At 37.9% G+C, this 21,859-nt stretch overlaps 1 protein-coding gene across 2 annotated transcripts in view; it reads left to right on the top strand.

The window, feature by feature from the left end:
• tbc1d8 (TBC1 domain family member 8) overlaps positions 1 to 18,183 on the top strand; it is an 81,516-nt gene extending 63,333 nt beyond the window's left edge. Inside the window, exons 12-20 of one of the 2 annotated variants that reach the window (XM_030125682.1) lie at positions 4,494 to 4,779; positions 6,072 to 6,210; positions 8,431 to 8,529; positions 8,614 to 8,682; positions 11,334 to 11,604; positions 13,155 to 13,220; positions 13,306 to 13,392; positions 14,631 to 14,743; positions 16,977 to 18,183. In XM_030125682.1, the coding sequence (XP_029981542.1) occupies positions 4,494 to 4,779; positions 6,072 to 6,210; positions 8,431 to 8,529; positions 8,614 to 8,682; positions 11,334 to 11,604; positions 13,155 to 13,220; positions 13,306 to 13,392; positions 14,631 to 14,743; positions 16,977 to 17,369 (1,523 nt within the window). In that variant the 3' untranslated portion in view covers positions 17,370 to 18,183. Of the gene's footprint in view, positions 1 to 4,493; positions 4,780 to 6,071; positions 6,211 to 8,430; positions 8,530 to 8,613; positions 8,683 to 11,333; positions 11,605 to 13,154; positions 13,221 to 13,305; positions 13,393 to 14,479; positions 14,591 to 14,630; positions 14,744 to 16,976 lie in introns of those variants that run through there. The other variant, XM_030125683.1, reaches the window with a different exon arrangement.
• The last annotated feature ends 3,676 nt before the right edge of the window (positions 18,184 to 21,859 follow it).

The raw sequence follows: 21,859 nt of genomic DNA, 5'->3' as shown, positions 1-21,859 counted from the left end.
GTGAGTGTTTTTAGCTGCAAAATGCCAAAAAACACCTACAGTGAACCTGATAAGCTTGATCTGTAGTCATGTTCACGTTTTATTAGTGTCAGTGTTGATTCTTCCTAGTGTCTTTGTAGTCTCCCCAAGGTTATAATAGTTTTGGAATTTTCATTATTGTTTAATTTTATTTAGTTTTGACTTTTTTTTCTCTAATTCAGGTAGTTTTAATTAGTTTTTAGAGCAGGTTTGATAGTTTTTATTAGTTTTTCATTATTTTCTAAATGCTTAGTTTTAGTTTAGTTTTAGTATTAGTTTTAGTTCAGTCGTCTCTTTTCTCTTCTTCTCTGTCGTCGTATTCAAATAAATCCCAGACAGGACTCTGCTGCTTTCTCCCAACTTTAGTCTCCATGTTTCCAGGTAGAGTGGGGACCAGAAGACGACTGGAAACCACAAATGAACACAAGTGACGGACCCTTAAATATCATATGGGGCTGATAGCTAAAATTGCTTGACGGGAAAAAAATCAATTTCGTATCAATCTGACATTGACAAAGACGGAAACGAAGGGAATTTTATCCATAATTTTTATACGTTTTAGTTAGTCTTGTAAGCACCAAGGTTATTATCGTTAACGAAAACTAACAAAATGACGAAAACTAGAATTGGAAAAACATTTTCGTTAATTGAAATAAATAAAAACTATATTTAAAGAAAAAAAACATAACTAATTGAAACTGTGTTGTGTGATTACAAAACTAACTAAAACGGATAAAAAATATGGATCAAATTCCCTTTGTTTTTATCAATGTCCGATCAATATGAAATTGATTTATTTCACTTGAGCAATTTTAGCTGCTGTCACCACACAGAACTTCATGGTCCGTCACTTGTGGTTTCCAGTCGTCTTCTGGTCCCCACTCTACCTGGAAACATGGAGACTAAAGTTGGGAGAAAGCAGCAGAGTCCTGTCTGGGATTTATTTGAATACGACGACAGAGAAGAAGAGAAAAAATGTTTAAAAAAAAACTAAACTAAAACTAAGCATTTAGAAAAAAAAAAAAAAACTAATAAAAACTAGCAAATCTGCTCTAAAAATGAATTAAAACAAACTGAATTAGAGAAAAAAAAGTCAAAACTAAATAAAACTGAACTATAATGAAAAATCCAATACTATTATAACCTTGGTAAGTACACAATAGTTTCAGTTATCGTTTTTTTCTTTTAATTATAGTTTTTATTTATTTCTGTTACGAAAATTTCTTACAATTTTAGTTTTGGTCATTTCGTTAGTTTTCGTTAACAGTAATAACCTTGAGCCTCCCTCCTGTAACGAAGAAGTCCTTTGTTTTTTTTTTTGATGTATTTAATCATTTAGTGTCAGTATTTGTATATAAAGGTAGTCATTCAACTGTATAAACCAAATGTTATACAGACGTTATATGTTATCCAGAAATATAACTGGACCTCAGTTCCATATTTAAACAGCAGATTTAGTTTTCAGTTAATAAACCAATCTGCAGACAAAAACAATCTACGTGTAAATAATCCATTAAATATTTAGCTTCTACTGCCATCTAGTGGTCACTTTTATACACCGTATGACAACAGTATGTGGACACAGGTCTCGAAAAATGGAGAAATCATTGGTTTTCTTCATAGATGTATGTATAGGTGATTATTCTACAAACTAGTGGTAGGGTTTCTCCCAAGAAGTAATGATATTTGTGTAAAAGTCATCCAAATAGTAGTGCTTTTAACCTTTGAATAAGGCCAAGAAAGTCATGTTCATTTTGGATCTCACTCACAGGTTTCATACATCTTGATTTGCTCATCGCTAGTCTGTCACATCTCCGTTGGTTTCTTCGTCACTTATTTACCAGGTCTTCTTCTGTCTGAACCATTTGGAGTGATCAGTTATGGTTTTTTTTTTAGAGTTGTTTGTATATATACACCTTATATATTTAGGCTAAACAGCTCATTTTAACACTTTCAGTGCCACGGGCCGATCAGATCGGCTTTGGAGAACACGCCACATTTGTGTACAAACAAACCATCCACCCCCATTTCTTTCTCACATTTCGATGACGTTCTTTCTGTGTCCCCCTTTTGAGACCAAGCAGACGGGAATTTGAGGTCACGCGACCGAATAATATTTGTATATCTTTTTAATGTTTCTTATTCTCCGGTGTTTCATCAGAGGGAGCCCTCCATGCCGGGGGGCGGCTGTGGACTCCGGGGGCTGTGGCGCCTTCTCTCACTGGGGTCCGCTCCTTTCTGGTGGGTGGGGGTCCCAGTTGGCCCTCTCCCACTAGTTGGGATGCGGGGCTGTGTTGCTGGTGCCTGGTCGCCGGGGTCGGCGGCTGCCTCCTGGTGCGGACGGCTCCCTGAGACAGCGCCTCCTAAACTGATGTTTTACTTTTACTTGTACATTTTTGTTCTGGTCTACCCGTGCTCAGTCAGTCTTCTTAAGTATGTGTGAGCTTGTGGGTTTGCATGTATGTGTGTGTGTGTGTGTGTGTGTGTGTGTGCGGGTGAGTGGGTGGGTGTGGGTGGGGGGTGGTACTGATTTTTAAACTGATATGTAAAGCACTTTGTGCTACAGTTTTTAATGTATGAAAAGTGCTATATAAATAAAGATTATTATTATTATTATTATTATTATTATTATTATAAATTATGCAAATTACGATCAATAATGAATCGGCTGCGTCCGGTGCGTTTTGGATCTAATCAGCAATCGGTCGGATGTTACCGAGCGGTTTCCTGCAGGATTCTTCAAATATTATAAAAACGAAGCGAAATACTGAAAAACGGCCAAATTCTGTGGCACTTTTAAGGCTTATTAGCCCCTTAACTGTCTGGCACTTAAAGAGTTAAAATGACAGCTTTTACTTTGCTGCTACAGACGCCTCCACTCTAAGGTCTAGTTTGGTTATTTACATATTTCATAAACTTTAGTTAAACTTGGAGAAATATTGAGCTCATTTACAATACAGCAGAGACAAAACAAAACATTTGAAACATACATTTACATGGTGGGTGGGGGTGTTGGATGAAAATTTTAAAAAAATTCCACAGGAGTGTTTAGAACATCTTGTTGCATCAGAAAATCAGGGCTAATGTGGTAATTGATATTAACCCCCCCCCCCATTTATGACTAAGTGTTCAGTTTTTGTCTAATACAGGATTCGTATGGGTGCTTGAAATCCTTGAAAATGCTTGAATTTCAATGTTGTGTTTTCAAGGTCTGGAAAGTGCTTGAATTTTCATTTAAGTGCTTGAAAGTGCTTGCAATTCCAACTCTGTGATGTGATTTATTTATTTATTTTTCATATTAACTCCGCCAGCTAAGATTGTAAGCAGAAGGTACTTAGGTGATACATTTTGAAAAATAAAACTTTGTCAAAACAGAAAATTGCCAGGTGTTCTCAGGTCGACTCCAGGTACATTTTTATCTTAATCTTTGGCTGTGAGTGTACCTGAAGAAGGCTGAGTGGCTCCCCTTTTTTTTGGATGAAACTTTGTGTTCTCCTTTAATTTCTAAACTTGGTGCTATTATGAAATGTAATATTAGATGTTTATAGCATAATACAATATACATCATTGTGATAAAAAGTGAAAAAAACAATCCTGAGTATATGTATTCCCGTAGATATGTATTTTACCCCAATGATTAGGTGCTGTGTTGAAACGAACAGTGTGCATGTATGGATCGACTATTTCTGTTTAAATTCAACAGTTTCCAGGTTGTTCCATAAAGCAGAAAAAGTTGCAGCTTGGTCCCAGTCATGTGTCTGTCCAATTATTTTAAATTCCAATCAATATTTGGTGAGTTAAAATGATAAATGTGTGGTAAATGGGATTTTCAATGTTCAGTGTAAATGTCCACAGAGTCCACATTCCACAGTGGATGTGGACAATTTAGTTCCAGATACAAGATATTGTTCTAAGCTACAGAAGGATCCAATTGGAGGAGAATCAGAGTCGTTTTAAATTTTTTATGAATTTTCAAAAATGTCTCAATGATGACAGATGGAAAATTGTAGATGTTGTGACCTTGCTGTGACCTTGAACTTTGGCCTACTGGGACCAAAATGGACTGGGTTGGTCCCAGGGCCTAGGCCTATCTGTGGGGAAGATCTGGGAAAGATGGGTGGAAGAGTTTTACACTGAAGATGAGAACAAACAAACAAACAAACATGCAAACAAACACACAAAGCAAAGTGATTACAATACCTCCTAGTGGAGGTAATAATACCGCAATAATAATGATAACCGTAATAATTTTGGTCACATTAACCGTGATATGAAATTTCCACGTCGTTACATCCCTGTAACTACCTGTTTGATTTCTAAGGACTAAGTAAGATTACGCTGTCTTGTTGCATCTTCGAAATAAAACAAACTAAAAAAAAAAAAAAAAAAAAAATCCACATTAGTTTCATTTCAGTGGTCAGAATGTAATGGCTGATCTGTTCTGATGTGCTTGTTGTGGTTCTTCTCTCATGCAGGAGCCCAGGTGGACCAGTCGGTGTTTGAGGAGCTCATCAGGGAGCGTTTACCAGAGCTGGCTGAAAACGTTCCGGACATCTCCGCCCTCTCCTCCGTCTCCCTGTCTTGGTTCCTCACTCTCTTCCTCAGCGTCCTGCCCTTCCAAAGCGCCGTCTGCGTGGTCGACAGCTTCTTCTTCCATGGAATCAAAGCCATCTTCCAGCTGGGTTTGGCGGTGCTGGAGGCCAATGCTGCGCAGCTGTCGTCCAGCACCGACGACGGACAAGCGCTTATGATTCTCACTAGGTACACCGGTGTGCAAAAATATTACAACACTTGTCAAATCTTCAGAAGCTGGTGGTTTATTTTTTTCCCAGAGCCTGAATTTCACTTTTTTTGCCATTGCAAAAGGTAAAGGCAAAGGTACTGAGAATATTTCACCTACAAGTGTATCCGTCCAGTCCTTTTTTTGTACATTTTACTCTAATATTTAGTGTTCGTCCCCCCCGCCCCAGCAACAATCGCAGCAGTGCATCTTTCTGTCATTGTGTCGATGTATTTTCTGACAGTTTCAAGCCCAGTGTCATTCCATGCTCTCAGAAGCTCATTCCACAGAGTTTTCTTAGATTGTTGCCAGGGGGGGGGGGGGCACACTAAATATTATGCCACGTTTCCACTACATGGAACCGGCTCGACTCTGGTACCAGGTCCTGTTCCTGGAGACCGTTTCCATGACAGGATACACTGACTTTACAGTACCTGGTCGTCATAGTGATGCAGCACGTTACTTCCGTGTCGTCTGCTCAGAGTTGTTGATAAACTCGCTCGTTCCGTATTGTCTCATCAAGCTCATGCTGAATTTTTACGTCTGAACCTCCTCGATAAACCATGGTGTAGTTTTACAGGCTGTCATCACGTGGATTCACCTACCGCTATATTTACTGTCAACTTCCGCATCTGTTTTTGTAAAACGGTGGGTCACAGAGACGACTCTGACCAATCAGTGGTCTGCAGTGTTTACACAGTGTCACCTTTTAGTACCTGGTCCCCAGTCCTGGAACCTCAGCGGAGGTGAGACCAGAAAACTAGTACCGGGTACTAGATTCCAGGTCCTTTTTCATAATGGAAACACAAAAAGGTCGGGTTGAGTCGAGCCGATACCACGTATTGGAAACGCGGCATTAGAGTAAAATCAAAAAAAAGGACTGGACTGATAAATGTGTAGGTGAAATATTCTCAGTACCTTTGCCCTTACCTTTTGCAATGGCAAAAACGTGACATTCAGACTCTGGGAAAAAAAATCAACCACCAGTTTCTTAAGATTTGACAAGTGTTCTAATATTTTTGCACACCACTGTACATTTTTGATATGAAGATACATTAAAACGGCAGCTTTAGGGCTCCACATGAAACAGGCAACATGCAATCTAACGTTTAGCTCCCAGCATCACAGTTGGAAACACAAGCTCTCTGAAGGCACTTTCTTCTAACAAGCCTGGCAGCGCTGATCATAGGAAACATTCAGCCAGAAAGAGCTCGCTGCATGTTTGAGTGTCTGTCAGCAAAGCAGATCAGATTAACTCCATGTGCTTTTGCAGTTTCTTGGATCAGGTCGGAGCAGAAGAGCCTGCATGTGTTCCGTCATCGCCTGCTGCAGAGGAGCTGAGCAGCAGTCACACAGATACACCTGCTGTGAACCCAACGAACATCACCGACCTCCTCAATGAGTCCTGTGAGGTGAATAACACTCTGAACTAATGGTGTTTGTGTCTGATGTGGGCCTGTAGTTCTGGGTAATGACTGGAAGGCACAAGACTTTGTTCAGCTGTAAGCAGGGTGTGATTTGTTTGGAGGATGGGGGGGATCTACCCCCCCTCTGGTTTTTACTAGGCCTGTAACGGTACACATACAGAACTGAACTGTTTCAGTTCACACCTGTTCAGTTCGGTCCACAGCTGTACCCAAATGGCACAGTATGTTGAGAAAAAGAAAAATAGAACCAGTGGCCCTGTATCTTAGCGGCCAAATTCAAAGCTTTGGGAAATGTATCCAGATGCCATTTATTCTCCCCCAGTTCTGTGTATTTATTCTATTACAGAAATAGGCCATGTTTTGCTCATATTCCAATCAGATCTGTAAAAAAATCAAATTCCAACTTGATATCATTGATACTGATTTATTGGATCAATCCACTTCCTATCTCTTATAATGGGAAATTTTTTCAAAGTTGCACCAAATCCAGAATCAGATCCGGATCCAAATAATTTCACTAACTTTAGTTGACACCATCATAAAGAAGCTGTACACCAAGTTTGAAGTCAATCGGAATTGTAGTTTCGGAGAAGACGATTGAAAGTTTTGTGACAACGACAGATGATGACGACGACGACAGACGACAATGACGACAATGACGACAATAGTTTACAGCCTGTCGGCCGGTAAGCTAAAAAGGAAGGAAAGACGTCATTCAATGCGTAATTTTAAATCTGCGCAAGTTCCACACGGACATATTGAAGGAGCGCACATTGACCTGAAATATGAAATAGCAGCTGATATAAGGTTAAAAAAAACAACAAATATGATGTGAACCTGGAAGGAAGAGACTGAAGACCCTCCACCATCAGTCCAGTCCAGTTTGGATCAGTTCAGGTTCAGGTGAAAGACAACAAGGAAAGAGACGTTAATTGCAACAGGTATATAACTGCACGCCGTGCAGTTATATACCTGTTGCACTTCATGTGAAATTTTTTTGTTGTTCTTTTTCTGCAGAATGTGAACTGACAGAACTGGGATTAGATTTTTGTTGCTTGTTCAAAACTACCTTTCTGGGAAAACTATACTAATGTTTAAAGTACATTTAGTAATATTTTATTTATTTTATTTTCTATTTGATTTATAGCAGCAGAATTATATTACTCCTGTTTTTCTATATTCTATTGTCTCCAGAAATTGGGGGGGGAAATGTTCAAAAATTCATAAATGTATTAAAGGCATTTTGAGGGGTTTTCTTTCTTCCTGTACCGAACCAAAAAAAACCGAACACGTACCGAATCGAAAATTTTGTGTACCGTTTAAGGCCTAGTTTTTACATCCCATTTCTACTCAATGAATTTCATCCTCAGTGGGGGGGACGGGACAGACAACCAACCAACCAGCAGGTTGTGACAGTTTTCTTCCACCTATATCCTACATTACTGACACTAACGTTCACCTGAACCAAACTGTCGGCAGTCGCAGAATTCACTAACATCCCCATGCACTGGGGGGCCATAAAGGGGGGGTTAAACGTGACAAATTCATGGGGCCCAGCATTTGTGTGTCCAGTGGAAATAAGTTAAAGTTGTGAAAATTTTGTGTAAGATTCGCTGTATAATAGAGGAATAGAACCCAGGAGTTGGACGTTGAAAGTATGTAAAGTGTCACTTTTGTTTCATACCAGCGTTAGTTATGTTAGCTAAGGACCGCACCCCCACATATAGAACTGCCCCCCCCCCATTTTTTTTGGCAAATTGCACCCTCTGTATAAGTGCTGTCCATTTTTGCAGCAGTCAAAAATGATCTAAGCTTAAATCAAATGTAAAGTGAATTTTCTTTTTTTTTCTAAATTATTTCCCTTTTGTTAATCCTTTAAAAATCATTCATTATGTTTTTCATTTTAGTCATTGACTGTTCTGTTCCTCCTAATATTTGTACATGTTTGCAAATAACTACTACTACTACTTCTACTACTACTACTACTACTACTACTAATAATAATAATAATAATAATAATTATAATAAAATTAATAACCCCTTTTACACATTTGGTATAATCTTTCCAATATTGATCATGTGTGTATTGTTTTCATCCCTGTCATTGAGTCGGTTGGTGGATCAGTCATGCAGCTCTCATCATGTTCTCCATTGCGAGTGTCGCCTTCAAGTTCATCACGTGTTGTTTCTATTCTCTCATCTCAGAAATTCGGAGACCTGACTGTGAGGCAGATCGAGAGGCTTCGCTGTCGCCACAGGATCCAGGTGCTCCAGGCGCATGAAGACACCACCAAAGAAAACGCTGTGAGCACACACACTCATGACATCATCTCATAAATATGCCCTTCCTTTAAAATCCTCTAAAAACCCAACTCTGTGTCTGTGCAGTTGAGACTTGTGACTCCAGAAGTTTCCCTCTCTCCAGAGAACTTGTCAGATGCCTATGACCTCTTCAAGGTATCCTCTTCAGTCGGTTTTAATTGTGCTTCAATGAACCAAACATTATTAAAGGTGGGGCAGGAGATCTGGAAAAACGGTTCAAGCGGCTACATTTTGAAAATGCACAATTCAAATGTCCAAACCGCTTTTTTCAGACATCCCCCGAAGCCACGCCTCCAGAGTACGGGCTCGTGCAATGCTTGTTCCCGAGGGTTCACGAGTGCAGCACAGATCACCTGGCTCCGACCGCGACTCGCAGATCCATGCATTTATTTATTTATTTATTTATGTATTTATTAGTGATATTTAACAAGACATTGTGGACAGAAAAACAACAACAACACATAAACAAAGGGAAAATCAAACAAATAAACAAACCAAAAACAACAACAACGACAGAATAATGACAAACAACAACGACATCATATTACAATGAAAAAATAATAAATGTAAAGAGCAACTAAATAATATAGCTTGGTTAGGGACGATAGGGAAAAGGGGAAGAGGGAATTGAGAAGGAAAGGGAGAAAGAGAGAGGGGGGAGTGAGGGGGAAAATAATAATTGTTGTAATAACACAAAAATATATAATAATAATACCAGTCGTCGAATTTGTTAGTATTATTGTGGCGGCGGTAGCAGCGGAGGCAGTCACAGTACAACAATGAGTTAAATAATTTAATATTTGTGATAATTAGGGATGCATCGATACCACTTTTTTCCAGACCGAGTACTGATCCTAGTCCTTAATGATCCCATTCCAGTTGTTAGTTCCTTTTGTAAATGTGCTTTATTGTCGTTGTCATTAGTCTGACTGGAACAAAGTGCTGCTACTGACATTTAATGTGTTGGAATGAGCGTTTGTCAGTTAATCCACCAGGGGGCGCCGCTCTGAATTAACCATACTGGACAAATACCACGAAGAAGAGGAAAGTTTAATGAGAAGAAGAAGAAGAAGAAAGTCAGTAATAACAAACATGTAGACGACAGAGGGAACACTACTGTGATACTAATGTTGCAGCGTTTTCTCTGGTAAGGTTTAAAAGTTTAGCTTCAGCAGGAAGAGAAAAGACAAATGAGTGAGAGGTTTGGTTTTCACTTCCACTGGCGGCGGTCCGCACCGCTCCGTACCTTCAGCCCAGTCCTGGGTAGTTGTCCTAAATGTGTCAGTAGTTTTTCTACGTAGTTGTCCTAAATGTGTCAGTAGTTTTTCTGGGTAGTCGTCCTAAATGTGTCAGTAGTTTTTCTCTTTGAACAGATCCTCTACCTCCTCAGTTCCGCTGGTATTCTCTGTCTGGGTACTCATCCTCCATCAGCTGGAAAACAGATGGAATGTACTCAGATTACAGACAGAACGCTGCGTCTGTATCTGTCTGTGTCTGGAACATTACTGTCAGTCAGTGTTACTTTTATCACCCTCATTTATTTGGTTCCATCTCCACACTCTTCACACTCACACACATTATTCCTCCTCCTCGTACCTGCTGCACTGAACTGGGAATGTCACACGGACAGAAGTGGTATCGGTGCATTTGTATCGGATTACTTTTACGAGTACGAATACGAGTACACACACTGAGTATCAGAGCCGATGCCCCATACTGATATGGGATGGGTGCATCACTAGTAATCATGTAATTGCATCAGTTACTATCCGTTTGAGTTTATATGAATGAATTTAAATTAATATGACTCCATCCATACCTCATTAGTCTCCTCCAACCCCCCCGCTCTTACAGAACAGCCCCAGTTCAGACCTAACGGTGCATTTACTACTGATTTATGTTAGTGACTAAACAGTTTACTGTGAACCTTCCATCCTAATAGAACTAATACTAAAACCTGAGGGGCTCAGATGGTAGAGTGGGTCGTCCAATAACCGAAGGGTTGGCGGTTCGAATCCCGCTCTGTCCATGTGCTGTTGTGTCCTTCACCCTCCTTGCCTCCAGTGCTGCTGCTCACACTGGTGTATAAATGCGTATGAATGTTTGATGGTGGTGGGAGGGAACTGGGAGCGAATTGTCAGCCATGCGTCTGTCAGTCTGCCCCAGGACAGCTGTGGATACAGATGGAGTTTACCACCACCAGAGGGAGGATGTGAGAGCGAATGAAGAATGGATCCACTGTACGCACTTTGAGTATGCGTTCACAGAAAAGCGCTATAGAAATCTGATCCATTATTATTATTATTAATATTATTATTATTATTGTTATAGCCAAGCTCTGGCTTCATTTCCTGAACAAGTCCTCCAAGCTTCTGAGAACGCACGATTCATGCTTGAAGAGGGGTACGCGCAGAGGGGGGAGGGACAAATGGCAGTTGAGTTTGATAGACATATCAATCATTCAATCATTTCGATGGGCCGGTTAAAATGATTGGATGGTGTTTTTTCAGTCCTGTCCGTTCCACAGATGACTACCTTTTTTTATTTTTGTGTTAAGGCATTTAATTAATTGGTTGTAATCAGAGTGTGAAGGGGATTTTAAGGAATATAGTTAAAAATGCTCCAGGACTCCATCTCCCACCCCACCTTTAAGTTCCCACAGTCCACCTCACTTGTCTGGTTTCTGTCACACATCTCACCTCCATTCTTTATGTGATCCTTCTTATTTTTCTTCTTTTTGTCTTCTTTTTTCTCTTTTTCTGTCCCTTCTCCCGTCGTTCGTACAGACAGAACACTTCATCAGCCTGTACTGGGGTGACAACAGCTTGGCGGCGGCGGCAGAGGCGGCGGCGTGGAAACACGGTAACTCGGGCCACTCGTACATCGAGCGTCATTACCGCCTGGACCGGCCTCAGTTTAAGAGCCTGTACGGGCTGCTGGTGCCATGGCCCGGCAGCTCCGAGCAGCACGCCGATACTCTGGCCAACCGCACCTTCACCCTGCTGGACCAGGACCGCAACAACCTGGTCACCTTTAAGGAGTTTGCCGTCTGGCTGGGTGAGTGGATGAAGGGAAGACAAAAACAGATTCAAACAACTGTAAATGTCGAAATATGTATGTTTAGGATCCAAAAAGACACTGAAGTTTGCTGTTGATGAACATTTTGTTGTTTTGAATTGGGCTATTTGGTTATCGCTGTCTTAGATTTAAGAGTTAGAAGTTGCCATATTTAGACCAGAGAGCAGGACCAGCAGCTTCAGAGTGGAAATAAAGGGCTCATATTTTGCTAAACCCACTTTTATTAGTCTGTGGTTCATTTATTTGTGTATTTGGACTGGGGATGTAACGATATGAAAATTTCATATCATTTCATTTCATTTGCAACCAAAATTATCACGGTTATCATTATTATCGCAATATTGTTGAAATTGTGCTCAAAATGTTCAAAAAGTACTAATGCACACACTGAAATAATTTAACCAAGTTGTATTTAAAAGAAATAAAAATAAAATAATTGGCACAATGTCCCTTCTGTTGCAGAAACATTCAAATATTAACCCTTAGTGGTCTGAGTCTACAGTATTTTGTCTGTTTTTCAGTCCTTTTGATTTTGCCTTTATATACTATATAAACAAATGTTTACTATACCCATGTTTGGGATCTGTTTTTTCAGCACAACTTCATCTATCTCATCTGTCTATTATTTTTTCACTTTAACCTACTATAAAAACAGAAAAGGACAAAAAACACAAAAAAATATATAAAATCCAATTTGAAAAATGTATGTAATTTATTGCATAAATAACACACAGATGCTTAATGAACCATGTCAAAGACTTTAAAAGTGAATATTGGTTCCAAATATTAGGTATAGAAAATCAAAATTGTAATAAATTCAAACTATATTCAAATATTTGACATAAAAGCAGATCTTTACATAGGGTTTTTTCCCCTAAAAGTGCGGTAATCAAACACAGTTATCATGAGAATTGGAATTTAAACAGTAATACTAACCGTCTGCAATTTTACCGCGGTTTATCGTTATACCGGTAATCGTTACATCCCTAATTTGGACCCTAATAGTTCAAAAAGTTTGAATTTGAACCCTCCAGCTGCTGCAAAGCTTTTTTATATATTTATTCCGGCAGAAGCCAAAAAAGGTTGGAACCACTGTTTCAGTCATTCCATGTTTTCTTGTCAGTCTGTTTTAGTCACATGGTACACACAGGAGTTAGCACTTGATTGCATAACCAGTGTTTTTGATGACTTTTGATGGTCTAATAATTTTTTCCGCTGCTGTCCGTCTCCAGTTAGTTTTCCTGAAAAAATCCTTATGCTCACTCCCAAGTTCTTTGGCTCCTCATTTCTGCTCCTTGACATGTGCAACACTAGCTCCTGTTAGCTTAGAAATGGAGAAGGCTAAACAGCGAGCGGTCCTCAGCACTAAACGGACTCCAACACAAACAACGAAACATGCAGGAATCACATGCATTGAAATGTTTAAATAAAAATCCAGTGAGTGACTTTCAGCCTCCCTGTGTTAGATGTTGTTTTCCAGTGATTGACAAAGTGACACACGTCTGATTCGACTCTTTTCTTTTTCTCAGATACTTTGTACTGTGAAGAGCTGAATGAGAAAATAAGGCTGTTGTACCGTCTGCACATCCCACCAGGTTATTGAGTCTCTATAATAACATGAGTGTTTCAGCTGCAGCCACTGTCTGATCTCATTGACCGTCATCGACTGTGTGTTCATAGCTCTGACAGAGACTGAGGACGACCCCTCCCTGATGAAAAGCCCACTGCTCTCCACCAACAGACCTCTGTACGTCAATCGCAACTCCGGTAGGTCTAAAGACGCAACAACTCCTCAGCTATTGACACGGATATTATTGTCAGTTAATGTAACACAGGGGTCTCAAACATGCGTCCCTCCAAAGGTTCCAGTCTGGGCCCTGGGATGAATGGACTCTATACACAGCCTCATTACTTCCTGAGCTTCAGGTGGGTCCTTTATTTCCTGTCTTTCATTATTGGACACACTGATTAACCCAGGTGTGTCTGCTACTTCTTGTCGTGACTAGTGATTAATCAGGCACACCTGGATTAATCAGTGTGTCCAATAATGAAAGACAGGAAATAAAGGACCCACCTGAAGTACAGGAAGTAGTGGGGCTGTGCATAGAGTCCATTTGCAAAGTGTATAAATTCCACAGTCCAGGCTGTGGAACTCATTTTAGTTGCGGTTCCACATCCAGACCAATCTGATCTACAGTCAAATAATAACAGCAGAAGAACTGACAAAAAAGAATGACTATATATTTTCTACTGGGTTTGATGTGAAAACAATATTACATTATGTCTATAAATAATGACAACTTCAAATTTTTGTCTTAGTTTTAGTGCAAAAAATAACATTAAATTAAGAAAATATTTACATTTCCAAACTATCCTGTAACAATAAAATGTGAATAACCTGAACAAATATGAACAACCTGAAATGTCTAAAGAAAATTCAGTCCAGTTTGAACTCTTTTCTTCCTGTTCCTCAGTGTTTAGTGTCTTTGTAGATCTGATCCAGAATTCACATGGACTAATGAGAAGTTGAGGCAGAATATTGTTAAAATTGTACTTATTTTTCTTAAGAAATTTGATTAACCTGTTTTTTTATCTTATAATTTAATCATGCTTTTAGATGTAAAGGACTTTGGGCTTCGTTATGTTGTTGTAAAGTTTTATATAAATAAACTTTGATTTGATTTGATTTAAGAAATTTCAGTTTTTTCAGGTTATTCACATCTTTTTATTTTGGAATAGTTTATAAAAGTAAGTATTTTCATCGTTCAATGGGGTTTTTTTGCACTAAAACAAAGACATAAATTCTGCGCTGTAATTATTTACAGGTTCTTCTGTTCTTATTTTACTGCTCCAGTCCACTGCAGATCAAATCAGACTGAATGTGGAACCTGAAAGAAAATGACTTTGAGAGCCCTGATCTAGAATCCCTTTCAAAACATGAACTCCAGGCAGTTTCTGGGGTCCAGGTATGTATTTATGACTTACTAACACAGTAGTCGTTTCAGATGATGCAGGTGAAGAAGTGAAAGATTACCAGGAGCAGCTGAAGCAGATGCTGAAGGATCTGGTTAAAGAGAAGGAGAAAGACGCAGACAAACCTCTACCACTCATGAATCAGGTCTGGTTTTGGTTTATTATGATGAAAACATCTTTTTTCTTTACTGCATCCTGAACACAGGGAGCTAAAAAGACCTTCGTATTGACTCGAGGTGTTTTTGTCTCAAGGAGAAGGTGCTTGTGATGGAAGTATCTGATGTGTGAAATCCCCCAGAGAAAGTTTTAGTTTCCTTGACAGCAAGCTATTGTTAAATAACACATGGAAAAGCAGCAAATCATCAAGTTTTGAGAGGGTGCAAGTGGCTTTGTAAAGTTTTGCAGGGTTTCCACGTGTCCTGGAAAACCTGAAAAATGACTGACCAATTTTCCAGTCATGGAAAACAAATGGAAAATGAGAAAAAGGTTAAATGTCCTGGAAACGGTTAATTTATCCTGGAAAATTATGTATCCTCCCCTGCCTTGTGACCTTGTGTGTCTAAACTGAGATGAAACAAAGGAAATTATTTTTCAGTGATTTATTGAAAATATACAAATATTTTTAGAGGAAGTGCAAGAGAGAAAGTAAGAGAGAAGAGAAAGTTGAGTTTGGAATTGTCCATTTGAACATGTAACTCCAGTTTGTCAGGCTAATGAAGTGCTCTGCTGTAACCTGTGGGTGTGTTTGCATTATTCTATCATACATTTGTCATAATTATTTTTCATAGATAAACTAGAAAAGCACTCGAAGAGCACAGACCTTCACCGAGGCAGATCAGTGTTTGCTCCTTGAACACATACTTTTCACTCAGTCTCACTCACTGACTGCTTTATGTCAAATATTTGAGTATAGTTTTAATTTATTACAATTTTAATTTTATATACCTAATATTTGGAACCAATATTCACTTTTAAAATCTTTGAAAAGGTTTGTTAAGCATCTGTGTGTTATTTATGCAATAAATTATATACATTTTTCAAATTGGATTTTATATTTTTTTTTGTGTGTGTTTTTGGGCCTTTTATGTTTTTATAGTAGGTTAAAGTGAAAAAAATAATAGACAGATGAGACGGATGACGTTATGCTGAAAAACAGATCCCAAACATGGGTATAGTAAACATTTGTTTCTATAGTATATAAAGGCAAAATCAAAAGGACTGAAAAACAGACAAAATAGGCTCAGACCACTAAGGGTTAATATTTGAATGTTTCTGACACAGAAGGGACATTGTGCCAATTATTTTATTTTATTTTATTTTATTTGTATTTTTTTTTAAAAATACAACTTGGTTAAATTATTTCAGTGTGTGTATTAGTACTTTTTGAGCATTTTGAGCACAATTTCAGTAATACCGCGATAATAATGATTACCATGATAATTTTGGTCACAATAACCGTGATATGAAATTTTCATATGGTTACATCCCTACCTGTGCACATAATTCATGTAATAAAAAGGTCCAGTGTGGTGCATTTATGGTGATACATATATATATATATATATATATATATATATATATATATATATATATATATGTATACTTTTTTTTGTTTTGTTTTGCTGAATTTGCGCCTCTCTTACTTATGAGTAATACACAAAGCACAAATATGTTGTAAGCATGACCTTTTAACTTGTCTTTCAGAAACTACTCAAAGTTCACTGTTTTGAGCGTTTCTTTTTTGTTAAAGAATAGGAGTGTGTATCGACAAGAATCTGGCGATACAATACAAATCACAATACTAGGACCACGATACGATATATTACGATACTGTTAAAAAGGCAATTTTTTTAATGGTTTTGTTTCTTTTTTAAAAGATTATTTCCTGGAAGAATTGAATTACAGCAGAAATCTGCACAAATACTAAACACATTTTTATTTGATCAGAACTGGATCTAATGTTCTATCACAAACTGTTCCTGTGTTCAAACTGAAATCCTGTTTTACAGACATTCCAGTTTCAGATCCTGTTCAAATGCTCATATTCTATTAGTTCAGAACTAACATCAGAACAGGATTTGAGTTCAGTCCCAACAAAGGAACGAACATTATTTAATAAAAGAGTATTAAAGAATAAATAAATAAAATATAAACAAAAAAGAAAAACAGAAAATCTAAATTGAACCTCCACAATATCTGCATTTGAAGAAATACCTGAAAATATCGATACAGTACTTTTTAATATTGATACTGTATTGTGAAATGAAATATCGCGATATATTGCAGAACCGATCTTTTCTTACAGCCCTGTTAAAGAAGTAACTGAACAGTGTAATCGTCTTTTAGGTTGATTCGGTCTTATATTTCCTTCTCCACAGCGGGAGTTCATCCAGTTCTGTAAGACACTCTACAGCTTGTTCCATGGTGACCCAGAGGAGAACGAACTCTTCCAGGCCATCGCCACGGTAACCAGTCTGGTGCTGCAAATCGGCGAGGCCGGTCACCGCAGGCCCAGCTCGGGGTCAGAGGACACCGGCAAAGGAACCGAGCCTGTGCAGGATGGCGGCGATGGCGGCGTTGACGGGAGCCTGGCGCCAGAGAGCGACTGGACGGTCAGCTACGCTCAGATCCTGGCGTCGCTGCTGACGGAGCAGGCGCTGGTGAACTTCTTTGAGAAAACGGTGGATCTGTCCGCCAAGATACGGGAAGCAAAGGAGAAGCAGTATCACCAGCGGGCGGGTTTGCTGATGCTACAGCAGAGGACCAGCTGACTCCGACGTAAACGCTGGACTCGGAGCCAGATGTCGTCAGAAGAATGCCACAGTATCAGTATCTTTTACCAAAATGTGACTGACTGTAATGTACACGACACTGATACCACTCTACTATCTGTCTGCTAAATACAGACCACAACACCATCACATTATGAGGGCGGAACATTTGAAATATTAGCACGCTTTGGCAAAACTGGAGAACCTTAGTATGTGAAGACCAAAACTGCAGCATATTCCTATTTTATAGCTGCACTATTTCTAAAAGAATCTATTTCTTTAACTACAACAAACTGTTCATTGTGTATCACAAAATCACACATTTTGGTCCATGTTATAATGTACATGGTGCAGTACAGTATGCCAAAGGGTGCTTTCCCACCTCATGGTACCGCCTCTACATCATTCTACCTGTTTTTTTAACTTTTTTTTTTTTTTTTTTTTTTTTACTTTTTTTGAAGTTTTTATTAGATTTTCTCTTTTTTCAGTACAATACAATGTATACATTCAAGTACTGTTCAGTTAGTTTTCTTTTCCCCCTACACAGTTGCAAATGTATTCTCACAAACCTTCACAAGCAGCACAGGATGAAAATTAGAGAAAACAATAACAATTATAGCAAACAGACAATGTTTACTTCCAAAAAAATAAAAAGGCTGTACATATAAATCTTCATCAGAGGCAAAATGACAACACCTTGATAAACAATATCGAGTATTGCATCACCAATAAATATTATTGCAGCAGCAAAGGTAACATAGGTTCCCATCTTTTAGTAAATATGGTTTTATGTGATCTGCTCCATCTGGTAAATATCCCAAACTTTTTGAATCCATGTATTATATGAGGGAGGTCCTGGTTCTGTGGACATTTACATTGAACATTGAAAATCCCATTTCCCACACATTTAAAATTAGAACTCAACTAATATTGATGTGAATTGAATGTAATTGGACAGACACATGACTGGGACCAAGCTTCAACTGTTTCTGCTGTATGGAACAACCTGGAAACTGTGGAATTTAAACAGAAAGAGTGGATCCACACATGCACAGCGTTCAGGTGCTTGGCGGAGCTTTGAGTTCTGAACACTAGTTATTTTTGGATCCCAGTTACTTTTGCAGTACTAATAGGACTGTTTTTCCCTGTTGTAAGAAGACACTGATGGCCACAGTAGTGGTGTTTATACTTCTCCTTCTTAAATAAGACATGGATCATGTGTTTATTCAGTAGAATAAGGTGTGTTTGTGTTGGAATGGAATGCCTGTCATACATGCACACAGGATGATTTCACAGGAGATTGCAGTGGGCTCTTAATTTTTATCAGAGCTGTACGGCATACCATCTTCAGTGCTTTTTTTTTTGTTGTTTTTTTTTACTTTTTCCTTAAGTTAAGAGGCCAGGCATCTAACAAATATGTAAACCTTTCTGAATTTTACTTACTGAATCATCAATGTGATGATCTTGCCTCATAGTTAATGTTATGTATCAATCCAGCATAAACTCAAACCAAAGAGAAAAAAAAAACTCAGAACAAAACCTAAAGGAATACAGTTATCTTGAAAATTGTGACCCTGCAAGTTTCCCAGCCAGCAAAGTTTTTTTAGTCTCATTGAATTATTTTCAGTCATTTACCACTAGTTTATGGTCGACATTAGAATGAGTGGGATCATAGCGGAATTGACAAAAGAAAAAAAAAAAACTACCTGCAGCTTTTACCTGATGGAAAACCAAAAAGAGGCAGTGGAGGCAAGTTGTTTAGGTATAATGTGGGAAAGCACCAAAAGACTGGCAACATGAAGTCACTACTGCCTATAAAACATATGACTGAGGCTGTGCTTCCTCATTCTCATACACTGAGTTCCGCTGAGGTTGTGGCCTTTGATTTTAATAGACACATACGACAGTGGTATCGATCATTTCATTTATTATTAGAGCTGCAACCGATTAATCGACTCAAAGTGATCCAAAACAATCATTTAACCACAGTTCTCCTGAATCAAAGCTTTGTTTCCTTCATTTCTCTGCTGTTAAACATTGGTTCCACTGTTGTGTTTCACACGGACGCTTATTGTGACGCACAAAGAAGCTTCAATTCAGGAAAACCGCAATAGAATATTTCCCTTCAATCAATTCGAGTCGATTAATCGAATCGGGAATTTTTGCATTAGCTTCAAGCACCTAATGGATTAATGGGTTGCAGCTCTATTTATTCTCCCCTATTATCCCTCATATGTCTGTAATCCGTGATCTTTTTTCATGGTATGATGAGGAATGGGAGATATCAACAAAAATACTAACATAAAAATTTTCATATCAGTCAGTAGAGATAATTATCACGATAAATGTCTAATCATTATTGCCTTCAAACAGTGGAAGTTCATGCATTCAAAACCATTCGATTTATGAAATATTCAACACCAAAATATACATGAAAACATGAAAACACTGACGTGGTCGGGAAGTGTTTGAGCTGGTAACGAACCAAAAAACTGAAAAGATGAACGAAAGAGTTCTATCACACCAACAGCTCTTATGATGGTGTAAAATAATATTGGGATGATTGTCATTATCGATTTATCGTCCAGCCTTGTGTATGACTCTAGGAACTGCGTCCATACTGGCAGAAGTTGTTACCATGGAAACAAGCAGGCCTATTCACATAGCGGCCATTTTCCTCTGAGTTGCTGATAATAGGATAATAATGTCATAATGTTTTTGTACAAATCCAGTGAATCTGAGAAATGGTTTGAATTTTCACTGCCTCCTGTTTGACAGGTAACTGAAAAACCAAGGAATAGTTCAAATCTGGAGGGACGTCGGACCATTATTCAAAGAAAAACGACATCCATTAGCAGCCATATAACCAGTTAAAAGCTAACAGTACCATTTGATAGTGTTTTATTATACAACAGGAAATTAATTCATCTTAAACCTCTAATAAATCACACTGGATGTAATGAAGCTTGAACTATTTTCCTTTATCTGTATAATAATAATAATAATAATAATTACACTGAATTATTAATTACTGACCACCAGATCATCTCTGAGTTCAGGCGAAAAGATGGATGTGCATAAATATTTAAGATTTAATTTATTCCTTTCCTATTCCTGTAACATGTAATACTTTCAAACGGTGACGTTAGCTTGTAGATCACTGAATGGACGTTGGTGCGTTATCGAATATTGTTGTTTTACTGTCCGACATCCCTCATATTCCTGGTGTTTATACAATATGAACACAACCATAAGACCAATATGAAATGACCGCCATGTGAACACGGTCTGCTACAGCTGACAAAAACAAAGGGCTGCCTTCATATATTTTTTGAGCCAAATCTCAGCAGCAGGCCAAATTCTGGTCCACTTACTGGTACCAGCCAGCACAGTATAGTACAGGGCTCTCAAACTCATTTTCTTTCAGGTTCCATATTCAGCCCAATTTGATCTCCAGTGGGTCGAACCAGTAAAATAATAACAGAATAATCTATAAATAATGACAACTGCAAATTTTTGTCTTTGTATTAGTGCAAAAAAACACCCATTAAACGATGAAAATACTTACTTTTATAAACTATCCAAACAAAAAAAGATGTGAATAACCTGAAAAAAAAGAAATTTATTAAGAAAAATAAGTACAATTTTAACAATATTCTGCCTCAATTTAACATTTGTCCATGTGCATTATGGGTCAGATCTACAAAAACACTAAACACTGAGGAACAGGAAGAAAACTGTTCAAATTGGGCGGAATTTTCTTTAGACATTTCAGGTTGTTCATATTTGTTCAGGTTATTCACATTTTATTGTTTCAGGATAGTTTGTAAATGTAAATATTTTCATAGTTTTATGTTATTTTTTGCACTAAAACAAAGAAAAAAATTTGAAGTTGTTAATTCTAGATTTTTTTGGGCTTAATTCAAGATTTTTTTTTACTTAATTCAAGATTTTTTTTGCTTAATTTGAGATTTTTTGCTAAATTTGAGATTTTTTTTGTCTTAATTGAAGATTTTTTTTTACTTAATTGAAGAATTTTTTTGGCTTAATTCAAGATTTTTTTGCTAAATTTGAGATTTTTTTTGCCTTAATTGAAGATTTTTTTTACGTAATTGAAGATTTTTTTTTTTTTTTGCTTAATTCAAGATTTTTTTTACTTGATTTTTTTGGCTTAATTCAACATTTTTTGCTAAATTTGAGATTTTTTTGGCTTAATTAAAGATTTTTTTTACTTACTTTTTTGGAGGGACTTAATTCAATATTTTTTCCTTAATTCAAGCTACATTTTTTTTTTTTTTTTTTTTTTTTTTTGCTTAATTCAGTTCAAGACTGTGAAATTTTTGCACTTGGAAAAAACATCCCAGGGGCTGAATTGGAACCTTTGGTGGGCCACATTTGGCCCCCGGGCCACATGTTTGAGACCCCTGGTATAGTATCTTTTGTGCATTTATGATGTCCTGTGTGCATAAAGGAAATGTACTTCCAGCCTC

Source organism: Sphaeramia orbicularis, chromosome 21 (genome assembly GCF_902148855.1).
Source record: "Sphaeramia orbicularis chromosome 21, fSphaOr1.1, whole genome shotgun sequence".
In the NCBI taxonomy this organism is placed as follows: Eukaryota; Metazoa; Chordata; class Actinopteri; order Kurtiformes; family Apogonidae; genus Sphaeramia; species Sphaeramia orbicularis.
The sequence above is the reverse complement of the archived record's forward strand: the minus strand, read 5'-3'. Positions and strand labels throughout refer to the sequence as shown.